This window comes from Castor canadensis, chromosome 5 (assembly GCF_047511655.1).
Source record: "Castor canadensis chromosome 5, mCasCan1.hap1v2, whole genome shotgun sequence".
NCBI lineage: Eukaryota > Metazoa > Chordata > Mammalia > Rodentia > Castoridae > Castor > Castor canadensis.
Window position 1 is genome coordinate 149,986,295 of NC_133390.1, and position 14,372 is coordinate 150,000,666.

Genomic DNA, 14,372 nt, shown 5'->3' on the forward strand with positions numbered 1-14,372 from the left:
GGGGAAGAGGAGGACCCCGCCCTCGGTCAACAGCACTAGGCATAAAAAGTTCAATCATTTTAACAGAGAACCAGAGCATTAACTTAAAAATAAGATCTATGGAACTGCATAGGCCCTGAAAGGTAACTATGTTCACAGTCATCCACAGTTAATTTCTGGGAAGAGTTTGATTACACTAGCAAGTTCCATTACAACACACTTTTAAAAGCCAGTTCGAAGGCAGGGGTGAGGAAAGATTAGAACTAGGCTTCACTTCTCTTGGCAGGATTGGAAGGGACACAAAATCCTGGAAACTGACCTAAAATGCTGCCAATAAGAGTGAGGAATTGTAGGTTCCCCTATCTTACAGACATAGTCTCAGAACCCTTCCTTGGGTCTGATTCCAACCTGGGGCATAGAAGCTCTGCTCCTGCTAAGTGTTCATTCTGAACAGCCTAATTTGACTTCACTTTGTTTGGGCTTCAAGCCAATTGGCAGAAGTTCTTGCAGAAGTTGATCTCAGACACTTTCCCTTTCTAATTTTTTGGCACTGTTGCCTCTGTTGTATGGGATATCATCTCTGAAACTTTACCATGGGTTCCCTAGATTTTGCTTACTTTATAGACCTTGGTTTTCCTTTAAATCTTTCTTCCCCCAAAGAGGTTCATATGACAAATAATCACTAGTTATTCTTTTGGTGCAAATATGATTTATCAAATGATTTGCTTTCAATTTCCCAACCATTCCTTACCTTTTCCCCAACCTCTTTGGAAATAAGTAACTTCTGAAACAAAAATGCACACACAAGGTAATCATTGTGAACACTGTACAAATGTACCATTTTCTCTCACAGGTTGGACTTTATAGAATGAAATGCCAGAGCTTTGATATTTATTATCTGAAATAGATTTAACATTTGGAGAAATGTGTTCAAACACATAGCCTTGGAAAGAAAAGCAAGCTGATCGGTAAGAGAACAGGGTGTGGGCAGAAAACATGACGTGCACAATTTTGCTGTGTGTTGGGCAAAATTAGAAAATTGGGTACTTTGGAGCTCCCTGACAAGGTAAAAGCAAAATGCAAATCAATTTCCAACTCTTGAGGGCCACAAGATGTCAATTTAAAATATACATGACCACAATATTAACAAAGAAATTGTATGTTTTATTGAATACTTTGGCCACATCAGCCCCTTGGAAGGGATCACTAGTTTAGGGGGGAAAAAAAAACAACTTTAATTCATTTTCCTGCATGTTAATCATTTTTCTGATTATTTTTATTGGTCCTGCTTTATTCTTTCTGCAAATTGAGGGGTAGGAGAAGGGTTTCTATATCAGATCAGTAATATCTGATTCCTATCCAAATATTCCACCCAGTAAGGACGAAAGTTCTCACGGACTGGACAACCACTCTGCAACATTCCTGAGAATTGAATAATATAATAATCTTGAAAGTCAGCAGAGTGGATTATCCACTTTTTTTTTTTCTGGACTTAAACTTGTGAACTTAACAGTAGCGCTGCAAAAAGAAAAAAATAAAAACAAAACCAAGCAAATGTGCCAAGCACTTTGCCAGAGTAACCTTCCATGTAGACTTCTCATCTTAAATACACAACTGAAAACAGCTACGACTTCTGGAGAATTATGTACAAACCCGATACTTCTTTTGATTACATATAAATACAAATTAGCTATTTTTTCTAAAAAGTGGTTATAATAGTAAATAAATACAAAATAAATCTGACCATTATACTTCATGTGCTGGGGTTGAACCCATATAAAATGTACAACTAAATACATTTTAAATCTTTAAGGAATAATTTTCTAATTAAAATATTTGTTTTCCCAACTTCTTTTTGTAGACATAAATATATTCTCAAAATAGCTGTTTTTTTTTTTTTCCCATTCCATTCCATAAATAAAGTCTTCATTGGGAAATAATTAAAGTGTCAACTGGTTTTGTTTTGGTGGGGAAGGGAGGTTTGAGGATTTTTTTTTTCTTTTTCCTTTTTTCTAAAATATATATTTATTTGTTATTTTGCTGTGCTAACGACACCCACAACCCTCCACAACCATGTCCTGATAGTTCTTTAATACAACCTTTTCGTTCTCATCAAGGTATAGCATGGAGATTGCACTGAGTTCTGTTGGAACACAGCAGGCCTTAGGAATCTTGGAGTTCACGGAGTTGACCAATGTCTGAACAATAGCGTGATTAGTGGAGTTCAGGTGATCAGCCAGGGGAAAAGGGCACTCCCCGTGGCAGTAAAAGGCATGATACCCAGGAGGGGCCACAATCCAGTCATTCCAGCCCACGTCACTGAAGTCCACGTACAAAGGGTGTCTCTTACAGCTGGACTTGAGGCGTTTCCGCTGTTTGTGTTTTGCTTGACGCTTTTCTCTTCTGTGGAGAGGATGTCCTTTCCCGTCATGGCCAAAAGTTACTAGCAATGGTCTCATCTGTGACCAGCTGTGCTCATCCTGGTGCAAAGACCTGCTAATCCTCACGTGTCTCTTGGAGACACCTTGCTTCTCCTCTAAATGGGTCACTTCCACCACAAACCCATGGTTGGTATGTCCCTGTGCTGTCCACCGCATCACAGCGGGGGTGACGTCAAAACTTTCCCACCGGCTGGCATTCTGATTCACTAACCTGGTGTCCAAAAGTCTGGTCATGGGAAATTTTGAGTTGGCTGTTGCAGGTTTTATAATTTCATAAATATTAATTCGGTGATGGAAACTGCTATTGTTTTCCAAAGCTTCCTGCATCTGTTCTCGAAAAACCTGAAGTTCTGCAGACATGATAAATTCCTCAGTGGGAATAGAACTTAAATTAAAGAAGAATCGCCGGGTCGTTTTCCCACTCCTTTCTGGCAGTTCCTCCAGAGATTCTAATATGATAAAGGTGGGGGAGGAAAAATCATTCAGTAAGAGAGGTAATGATCATTTGACTAGGAAAACTTAAACTCCATCACAGAGTTTGAGTTAGCCCATGTCAAAGTTTGCAATCAGAAAATAAAAATTTCAGGGCTGGTGGATTAATTCAGAGGTACAGTGCATGCCAAGTATGCTTGAGGCCCTGGATTCAATCTTCAGCACCACTAAATAAATAAATAAATAAATAAATAAATAAACACTGTCTTTAAAAATAAAAACAGGTAAACAGGTGTCTCCCATTTTCCCTTTTCTATATGGTCATTTCAACATGCATACCATGAAACAAAATTTTGTAATTAATTGTTATGACTTTAACACAATCCACGAACACTCTTTCAGGTGGCTATAATAATGGGGGTAAATAGTGAAGCATTTCTTTGGAATTCACAGAGTTTAGGGGGAGAAAAAGTCAGCACTATAGTTAGTAGAAGTCTAATGAGTGGGAGTTGAGGAAACTATTGCATTTCTTTAAAAGAAAAGGCTTTAATGTGAATCCCTTACACGGTATTCTAAAACATTACTCTGCAATTTAGATGATTTACAAATCTCGATCTACAGATTTCAACTTCCTAATTAAAGACTTTGAAACTCAACATGAACGATGACATTTTGCAAAGCATACCCTATCATTTTACTCCAAAGTCCAGAGACAAAGGCATTTACAGGGATCTACTTCTTTGGAAACGTATGGGTGTCCTAGCATGGGTGGTACTGGACACCGTAATCATTAAGGTCAGTTAAGAGAATAGCTTCTCAACTGTTTGTTCTCTCACCTCTTTATGACCTCAAGAATCAAAATCTTATTTCAGATGCCTTTGGAAGAAGAAAAATGACTTTGTCTTCTGTATTTCCTTTGTATCTTTTAAAAAATAAGCCATATTTAAAGCATATGCCAATAAACAGGCTGCAGAACAGACATAAAACGTTTTATAAAAGTTAACAAAAATACAACTATGAGTTTCACAATATAAGAAACAATTTCATCCTATTACAGAATAATCTTTCTGTATCTATCAGCTTTTCAAAAGAGTCATTTAAATGAGCCATGCATAAGCATTATCCTGAACTTTAAGAAATACTGTTTCCCAAGCAAATGGTAAAATTTAACATAACACCTTGAAGGCTTATAGTTTACAAATCATCAAATGTACACTATTATTATTAAATTGGTAGTAAAAAAGCACTAGAATTTGAAATAGTTGAGTTTTTCTCCTTTCTTTGCTATAGCCTATTGTCTCATGGTCCAAAAAAAGTACCTGCTTCATTTAGGATCTCAAATGCAAACAAAATCTATTTTGCCATTGTTTTGTATTATCATCCTAATAGAACAATGTATTTTTAAAAATCATTTTATGGTTGTATTTTCCCTAAAGACAAGAGTTATAAGTAGTTCAATGAATGTAGATGCCTTAGCAAGGGAGAATCACAATCAGATCAGTCACTCCAAGATTCTACCTGTGTAAACCTTTCAGATCAAAGTGGCAGTCATCATTGCCAGCTAAGCTGAAATACTAGGTTCAGTTTATACCTTGTTATGGTACAATGTTTTGATTAGGCACTTCTGAAACTTTAGCTTTCACGTGACACAACTAGGACCTCTTCAATCTCTAATCGCAGATTCTGATTCAGTAGATCTGAGGAGGGGCATCTTTAGCCAGCCCCTAGGTAAGAGGATGCTGCAAGTTTCTGGACCACACTTTGGGTATCAAGATTTTAACTTATATGTCTCACATTCAATGTAAATTGCCAGAGAAGTAGATTTTTAAAGTGCCTTTGGTTAGATCATATAAACATGAGTAGGACCATTAGTGATGGCCAAGGATTGAGTTTATGGTGGGCCAATCAGGGACTCAAACAGAAGGGTCTTCTATAGCTCTTCTACTTGAACATGGAAACCACAAGGCCAAGAAGTGAATCCTCCACCAGCCCCTTGTACCTAGTAACTGAAATCTCTTGAGGATCCCTTTGGAGATCCATCCATACTCTGAACTCTACTTTCAGCTAATGATACTTCAGGTCAGCCACAATCATTAAAATAATCTTCTCATCAATAAAACCAAGGTTCTTTTCAGTGGCTCCAAGCAAGTAAGTCTCAAGGGTTGTATTTAGCTTCTTTTAAAAACCCTCTCTCAGTCCGGCGCTGGTAGCTCACTCCTGTAATCCTAGCTACTCAGAAGACAGGGGATCAGGAGGATCATAGTTTGAAGCCAGCCGCAGCCAAACAGTTCCAGAGACCCTATCTTGAAAACACCCAACACAAAAAAGGGCTGAGGGAGTGGCTCAAGTGGTCAAGTGTCTGCCTAGCAAGCACAAGGCCCTGAGTTCAAACCCCAGTACTGCCAAAAAAATAGAACAAAATAAAAACCCCTTCTCCTTGCCATTCAGGAGCCCCCTAATATAGGGGTGGGGGGTGCTTCCAATGAAGCCACGTTTTCAGCAGAGAAGATAAAAATCAGCATCCACCTGACTCCAATGACAACAAATCCAGAAATGTTCCTAAGTTTTTGGCTTCTTATACCAGTCAGTCCACCTTGGTATTCACTTCTTTCAAATAGGTGGAGGAAAGGCAAATTATCCATGAGTAGCTGTATCAACAAGTGTCTGAAAAACTACAAGGGCAAAAAAAAACCCCTGACTCCCAATCAACAAATAAAAAGGGAAGAAGTGATAATCACAGATACATACACACACAAACAGGGCCAGAGGATGACAATGAAGGTAAAATCTTCAAGTAAAGTATGAAAGATAGGTAAATGAAGTGACATAGAATAATGGCCCTCTAGGGGCCACTGAATCATATAAAATTGCCACTATTCAGCCAGAAACAGAAAACAGTAATTTCCTGTGTCTCAAAGTCTTATTGGACGTAAGAAGGCTCATCAGAGCAGAATGGCTTACCAGTCTGAAGCAAAGGAGAAAAATGACATTATTAAATAATAACAGGGAGTGTGAAGACCTTTCTTCAACTTTTCCTTTGCACCCGCATCAATGTAATCCTTGAAAGACCCCTATCCTGCCTTTCATACAAAAGTCTCTATTGCAATATAAGGCAGAGGAGTTCACAGAAAACCCCAAACCAAGGAAAGTTATTGCCCAGGGTTATGGATTGTACCACCTTTGCCTCCTCCAAAGGAGAGGGTTCAGTCTTTTCTTGAGGGTAGTAAAATTTAAATCTTATTTGAAATAAAGTAAATTTAAGGAAAAAAGCCCGGGGATTGTAAAAATACAGTGCAGGTAAAGTATGCATTTTGGAAGCTTATACAGTGCCTAGGTTTTGTAAATACTCCATGTTGAATCAGCTGAACTTGCTAAGAGACTTCAGGATTCTGACCTATTTTTCACCTGAGTTTGTGAGCCAAGTTCATCACCAAGTGACTGGAGCTATGACTGCATAAATGTGGTAAAATGAAGGAAATAAGGCCATCATGACATTTGACCTCTTCTCCAGAAGTGAAGTGCTAATTCAATCATCTACACTAGTCAATTGTTCATCTACCTCAAAATAATCCAAAAGGAATGGGACTAGGTCCACTCAGTACTCCCGTTCCCTAAAGAAAGGAAGAATATGACATAAAAAAGCCATCATGATATAATGTTAGGTGATGTGCTAAGTGCTTTTTGTGCCAGGACTGGCACTAACACTTTTTTATGATTCTCTCACAACAAACTGATTAGAGAAAAACCATGATCACATCCACTTTGTGGGTGAAATAGTTGGAGTTCAGAAAGGTGAAGCAACTTTCCTAGTGCTGCAGTTATGAACATGAGTCTAGATGAGTGCTCAAGTTTCTAGCCACTAGACAGTACTACCTAACATAGGAGAACAGTGAAAACATCAAGTAATATCAAATCCATTAGGGGCACACTGGTATTTAATACAGTGATAACTGTAGAATGAGTTTCGTCCTAACTAAAGGGAAGGGATATACTACCCAGGTATGCTGGGGACAGCAGACAGAACTAAATGAGAAGAAAAGTAAAGTGACAAGGCCCACTGGGATATGTAAGTTTTGTTTGGAACCATTGCTATTTTGTGGCTGCCTTTTTGCCCTAAAGTATGGTGAGTTTTATTTTAAAAGTACCTTATCATTAAGCTTTGAGGATTTTGCAATGCTCTTTGACCAAAAAATCCTGCATCTAAACAACAACAAAACCTGAGGATATTCCAGAAAATCAGTATGGTTGGAAACCTCTTCTCTACAACAAAATGGAAGGGAGTGCATAGAATGTATAAGATTTTGTAGAAGAACAAATAATTGCTATCAAGGAGAAAAACATAAAATACAAAAAGTTACAAAGAATAATTTTTTAAGACAACAAAGGAAATAACAACTAAAGGGAAAGAAGAGCCTGGTGGTCACTGCTAACCTGATTTGACCTCTGTCCACCCTTTGTGCCAGTGCCTTTGGAATGATCCAGTGCCCTCTCATATTTTCTAACAGCTCAGAGCAATACCTAATGGGCAACTCTAAAAAAAGACAATGTACCTCAATGAGATGGAATCAAGGGAATATAGGGGAGCTACCAACAAAGAAGTAGAACAGAAAATATCAATGCTAAGGAACTAGCATGGCACACAAAAGCCACAACCTTAACAAGTATTTCCAAATTGAATAACTGTTCTCTAATAGGGACTTTGCCATTACACTGCAGCACCTGGGGTCACCAGAGAGCACATTGGTAAGTTCTGTTTGAAGGGATATCTATGTGCCACCTCTGCACTGGGAATTCAGGACGTGTGCTATCCTTTACAGGGCAATGATTGTTTCTTGACATTTCGTACAATCTGGCTATTTTCATTGTAGTGAAGCATTGTATAAACAGGATTAATCCCTATTTAAAAACTTTCCCCCACCTGGTTTTCAAAGGAACTAAAAGCATGTTGTGTTGTGTCTATATTACCAGCTACCTGGGGAGGTTGAGACAGGAGGATCACAAGCTCAAAAACAAGTCTATGCAACACAGCAAGACCCCATCCCAAAAAAGGTCTTAAATATCCTGTACCTCATTTTCTTCTTCTGTAAAAATGTTGATAACATTAGTATTTAATTTGGGGTGGGGTCTCACTGTGTTGCTTAGGTGAGTCTTTTAATTTCCTGGCTCACATGATCCTCCCAGAACTAGAGGCATATGCCACCATACCTCAGCTAATCCTTAAGTCTTAAGAGTTCAAGTGTGACTTTTTAGTTTGGATATCAAAGTGAAAGATTCGTAAGAAATCAGCTTGAATCTCCCATAGCAGTGAAAGAAACAACTTGACAAGACCCTTGCGAAAACAACTTTTCTGGACTGGCAGAGTGGCTCAAGAGGTAGAATACCTGCCTGGAAAGTACAAGACCTTGAGTTCAAACCCCAGTACTGCCAAAAAATAAAAAAAATAACAAAAACAGACTTTTTCTTCACTTCTTTATGTGTGTTGTATGAAAATGGAATTTGAAGGCTCAAAGTAGGCACAACTGTTAGAGGGGCAAATGAGTCAGTTATTTCAAGTGAAAAGGAAAACTGTCCATCAAAGTCTGGAGAGAAAGAATGTGGTCCTTCTATCCTCTCATCTGTCAGAAAAGCAGGAAGACTTTTTGTAGGGCCAACAAAGTCAACCAATTTCCATGTTTTCTAGTTGGAGATCTGATTTTTCTACACTCAGCAGCACTTCTAAAAGGACCATATGTACTTTTTAATTGATCTTGAAAAAATTTCAGCAAAGCTTTCACTCTCCTAAGTAAAAGCCACTGTAGAAAGGACTTAGACAATGCTCAATGAGAAATGATAACTGGTAACTTTGTATTGATCACATTGGTTGGAAGAATTCCATTGTGATAATTTGTGTCTCATCATGCCATAAAACCATCTGATATAACTTACAGAAAAACCCAATAGGTAATTCTTTCATAGGGTCCTTTTGATTCTTTACCAAATAAATGTTTAAATTCTTTAATAAAAATTAAGAACAGTTATCACTGTACTAAATACCAACATGTCCCTAATGGCTTTAACCATTGCTTGAGGTTTTCACTACTCTCCTGTGTCCTAGAAACGTGGGCACTCACTAGACTCAAGTTCATAGTTCTGTGACATTAGGAAAGTTACATAACCTCTCTGAACTGCAACTATTTCATCTACAAGGTAGATGTGATCAAGGTTTCTTTCTAATCAGTTTGTTGTCAAATAATTCATATAAAGATGGTTAGTGTGGCATGTGTGATACAAGAAAGCCTCCAAGAATCAAACCCCAGGATACACATCAATGAATATTTTTTAAAAAGTGCTATATCCAGTCTAATGCTGACATACTAGTCTAACGACAAATGAAATGGATCTGTTGAAATTTTGGACAAAAATTACATAGCTTTTTTTCTAGCATCTCATTGCATTAAGATGTAAATTAATTGCACTTTGATTTTCAGCAAGTTGGTAATTCCTACGCTGTTTTACATATAGCACATTTCAAAAGACATAAGTTAGTTTATAGTCTCAAGCACACTATTTAAGTTAAAATTACACACTCAAATATTGCATAGCCGGTTTAAATTTTGTTTAAGCCACTTCTAGAGGAAGAATGAGAAATACGCAGATTTCACTGAAGAAAGCATTACTCAATTGCATGTCTTAGGTATTAATTGATTTAAATGTTTTTCCTTGTAAGTTAACACAGAGACACAGTATTCCTGGCTTTATAAGCTAAGAATGGTTCCCATGCTAAGACGCCAGAAGAGGTGGTGAAAACAGCTGTGCTGGTTCCTTTTCTATCCAGAAAAATAATTTCTAATCAGCATTAGCTGGAAACAATGAGCTAGCTCTCTAATCATCTCTGGGTTATGATGGCAGAATGTGCACACAGGAACACATCATTACATGCGACAACAGACAAGTTCTGCTGGGTGAAGTGAGGATTCTCAGGGAGCACATCGAGGTTTCAGTGCCTTTCAAATCTCTGGTTACATTTGAAAATGAAACATCAATTCACTGTCCCCTTCCTAATGTAGCTACCTTGATGAAGAAGTATCTTTTGCTATGTGTAAGTCTAAGTCATCCTTCACACCGGGAGAAAACTTCAGGCTGTGCCATAACTAATCTAATTTGTTTACATCAGAGCAAAAAGGAACTTAACTCCCAGCTCTCTCATGGTCTGCAAATGACTGCTCTCTGACATGCAACTTTGCCTTCTTTTCTAGAACTGAAAGGAACCCATGCTCTATTTAGAAGGCATTAAGCCAAAGGGGCATTTAAAATTGTACAGAAAGAATTGAGGTGAAGCATATTTTTGGCTAATTGCTCTAAGAACTTAGGTGCAGGAGCTGCTCTAAGACATTTCAAATCCACTAAATACTTTTCTGATGAAACAAGCAAGAATATCCTACCTTAGGAAACCACATTCAGTATCATAAAAAAAAAATCCACATTTCATTGCACATGAAGGCAGCAGGCAGCTGCTGCAAAAGCTTTTATCTGAAGGCTGCCTTGTCTCTACTGGGAACCTATCTAAGATTTAAGCACAAGACAAGAAAGTCATTGTGGAAACAATAAGATTGATTGTGGAATTGATCTCCCACGGGGATTAGGTAGAGATTCAAAATCTTCCAAACCAGGCCCAGATCAACTGTAAATTAGAAAGACTTTGGGAACCTGAGTTTTGATTTTTTTTTGGTACTACCACTGAAAATTCTGCCCTTGGTTCTGTATAGCCTGAAACTCCAACTTAAGAGAAGACACAGATTTATGGAGCAAGGGCTTCCTAACAGATTTAAAGAAGTCCCAAGGCTCTCCATCCTCCCCCTCCCCCATGGAATTCTTGCACGTTTAGCTAACTGGGCTCATGCCTTTGACCCTCATCTTCCCCATCACTTTTTCTCTCCAGTTCCTAGGGGAGGAGTTATCTTCTGGCTGCCAGCCAGGATAAGGGTGCCGATGCACCAGAGGGGATCCCTGGCTGCCCTGCCACACAGGCAGTGCTTTGAAATCGGATTCAGAAAGAATCATACAGAAGCAAAAGTAGAAACTTCTGCGGTGCCCCGGCTCAGCTGCCCCTGCAGGGACGCCCAAGGCTGCCCACTATGGGGGGCTTTGCCGGTTGTTTCTCCGCCCCAGTCCCCGCCCTCGTTCCTGCTCCCAGCTGCGGCTCACCTTCGTGATGGAAGCTGCGCACCGTGTTGGCACGGCTGGCAGCCCTCTCCAGCCGGTGATCCGGAGCGGGCGCGCCTGGCTGGCCCGAGTGCCGGCGGTACAGGTCCAGCATGTAGTGAGGCACCACGGCGTCCCTGCTGGGGGTGGGTCGCTGTTTCAGGCCGAACATGCTGAGCAGCCGCAATTCGAATTCGCTCAGGACGTCGTCCGAGGGCTGGGAGGAGGAGCGGCCCGACGACTCCGCGAACTTCTTGCGGCCCAGCTCCGGAATGAGGCCGGCCGCGCCGCCCAGGAGGACCTGGGGAAGCAGCAACGCTAGAAGACAGCGGGTCCCGGCCACCATGGTCGACCTGCGGACAGGGCCGACGTGAGTCACCCAAGCTCCCCGCCCAGTCCTCCCTCCCTCTCACCCCCGCGGCCCGGGTTCTCCTTTGGATCGCCCGCCTCCTCCTTCAGGGTGCCCTCCTGGCATGCCACAGTCGCCGGGCTACGTAAGAACGGCCGAAGCCCGAGTGTTTGGGAGAGTGCACTGCCCAATTTCCTGACCGCTTTCCTCCTCCCATCCCATTCGCAACCCATCGAACTTTTGATTTGGGGTTTTGCCTTGACCCCCAGTAAGATTCAATGACCATCACCTTTTTTCCTATGACACCAGCTCTGACAGCCGGTGCTAGGAATCTAGGAAAACCACCTCTTGGCCTGACACCCCGCATCTCTTACAAACCCAAACACATCCTGCCAAGCGCTCACTTGCTTCTAAACACGCACAAAAAGTGCATGTGACCTCCCCAGAAGCAACACACTCAACACACACACACACACACACACACACACACACACACACACACCCTAATAATCCCGGGAAAGTCAAGGCCACAACTTCTAAAGCTACTTGCAACTTCTGGCCCACGCCCCTAACCTCAGAGGTGATGGACGGGTCACTCCATCCCCTCAACCCCCACTGCAGTCAAGAAACGCAGGTGTGTCCCTGGGATGAGGTAAATGACTAGTACCTATTAATGCACGTGCCAGCTGTTAAAAACACTACAAACTGGCACTGAAGTACTGCCCCTGCGCACTGGAGAACCTCAACTTCCACTACTTTCCTAAATGGGACGTGATTCTGAGTAGAAAGGTCTCCAGAGAAACCTAAGAAAGGGAGATGAGAGGGCCAAGGAAGGGAGTACAGGTTGGCAACTAACGGGTGAAATCCTAAAGCCACTCTCTCCAAAGGGATTTCTTTAACTTTGAAAACAAAATCATCTAAGTGTTAACAGCCCTAATCATATACTGAAAATTGGGAAGGGAGAAGGAGGGGCGGCGGAAGAGTGCGGACCAGGAGGGCGAGGCTGACGGTCGCCCGGGGCGGCAATATGGGGACGATCCAGTAGGGGCTCGACTACACGTGGACCTGGAAGGGGGTCTGTTTACGTCCCGCCTGTCCCGGTCCCGGGAGACACACAGTCGCTGCGGCTGCGGCTGCTGGGCGTCTCCCACCTCTCCTTACCCCTCCCAGTCGGGGACCCTCGTCCTCTACCTTTAGGAGACCGCAGTCCGTCTAAGAAGCACGCGGGGACACGTCCATTTAAAGAGCCTCCGCATGGAAAATGCTGTGTCCGAAGGACCTGGTGCAGAGACCGGGAGTAAGTTCCCTTTCTTTGCGTCCTCCTCCTCCTCCTCCTCCCGGTGCCAGTCGCGTAGTCCCTCTCCTCCCGCTGGGAACGCCAGGCGTCCCGGGTTGGGCCCGGCAGAGGAGCGGAGGGACGGCGGGGCTCAGAGGCGGCAAGGCTGGCCGCCCCAACGAAGGCACCGGCGCGAAGTGGGGAGCACAAGTTACTCTCCCTGCAAGTTCAAGAAGTCTCCAGCCAAGTGCTGACACACAACAGCGAGCAGGGGGAGGAGTGCGGGCCAGGGAAGGGAAGGGTAGGAAGAGAGGAAAAGCTGGTGCTGTCGTCGTCCTTAGGAACCAGCGCCCGCGGGACGCGTGGCCCCGCGCGGGGCCGGCTCCGGGACTCGGGGGGGCGAGGGTCGGACGCTCCGCGCTAGCTCCGCCGCGGCCCATGGCTCGGGGCAGCCATCCTGGGCGACGCCGGGTCCGGGGAAGGGCACAACGACGATCTGGGTGCCAGGCGAGCTGCCCCCCCGCATCACTCTGCCTTACTCCAGCGCACCCCCATCAGTGCTCGCCAGTTGAAACCGCACAGCTCCGTAGCCCCGCCGTCCTTGAGCGCATTCTCTAGTGAGTCCAGGAGAGTCCCGGGCCGCTGAGGCGGGTGGCCTCGCTCTCCTAGCACTCGGGCCAAGTGTCTTTGTGGCCAGCCTAGGGTCCGATCACACCTCTGCCGGCACGTCCCCGGCGCCTGCTCCCCGGCAGGAGGGGCTCGGCATCGCGGCGCACGGGCTCAGCTCCGGACTCCCCAGCGCTCGGCGCGGCCCGGGCCGCCGAGGCCACAGCGCTCCGGCGCGCACTGCCGGGGATTCCAACCCGCACGGGGTCTACGGCGTGCGGGTGCCTCGCAGTCACGGGTAACCCGCGCGTTGCTGGCCCCGAGGGCGTGCGGGTCGCCGGCGGGGGCAGTGGTGGCGGATGTCCCGCGGCGGCTGCCAATCCCCGGCGGGATGTGGGAAACGCAGCGGCGGGCGCAGCGCGAGCCGGGCGCAGGGCAGCGCGGCGCGGCGGGGCGAGGACTCCGGCGGCGGCGGCGGCGGCGGCGCCGTGGCGCGGCGCTCGCGGCTTTTAAAGGGGACGCCGCCTGCCGGCTCCCTCCCGGCCGCGGCCGAACACCTCCCCCTCGGCGGCGCAGCTCGCCGGGGATCCCCGAGCGGGCGGGAGCGGCGCGCAGGGGTGTGGACAGCGCGCCCGGAGGCCGCGGCGGGGTGGGGCCAGGGCGGGGGCGCGCGGCCTCCGAGGGGGCGCTCGCACCTCCACCCCTGCAAAGGAAGGTCCGCCCCGCGCGGGACCCTAGCTGAGACTCCCAGCGAAATCCAGGGCAAAGCCAGGGTCGGGCCTCGGTCTCCCCACCGGCCCGTTATTCAACTTTCAGTTTGAAGTGTTCGGATCATAGATGATTAAAAAAAAAAAAAGTTACCAGGCATCTTGGCACAGACGTGGAGTAGACACTTAAGTGTTTTTGGTGGGGGCAGGAGAATTGAAAGAAAACTAAAGGCTGCAAAGTGGATGTTATTTAAATAGAAACGCACAGAGATATGTGTAGTTATATATGCAAATTCATGTGTGCACATTTACATTTTTATGAAGATATGCGTGCGTTTATAGTCAAATATATCTGTATACAAAACTGTGCCGTATATTTCTATAGGTGTATTCATTTACGC

The 14,372-nt window shown here is 44.2% G+C and overlaps 1 protein-coding gene across 1 annotated transcript; it reads right to left on the bottom strand.

Moving 5' to 3' along the window:
- Positions 1-794: 794 nt before the first annotated feature.
- Positions 795-13,721, bottom strand: Bmp2 (bone morphogenetic protein 2). Its single transcript, XM_074074372.1, has 4 exons — positions 13,208-13,721; positions 12,574-12,661; positions 11,037-11,386; positions 795-2,869 (listed from the first exon to the last, which is right to left on the bottom strand). Exons 3-4 carry the CDS (start codon positions 11,377-11,379, stop codon positions 2,025-2,027), a joined length of 1,188 nt encoding a protein of 395 aa, XP_073930473.1. The 5' UTR covers positions 11,380-11,386; positions 12,574-12,661; positions 13,208-13,721; the 3' UTR covers positions 795-2,024.
- Positions 13,722-14,372: the final 651 nt, after the last annotated feature.

Coding starts and splice junctions, on each gene's coding strand:
- Bmp2 (XM_074074372.1), bottom strand. CDS start 11,379: ATGGTGGCCGGGACCCGCTGTCTTCTAGCGTTGCTGCTTCCCCAGGTC. Junction 2,870..11,036: donor GCGCAGCTTCCATCACGAAG/GTGAGCCGCAGC, acceptor TTATCATATTAG/AATCTCTGGAGGAACTGCCA.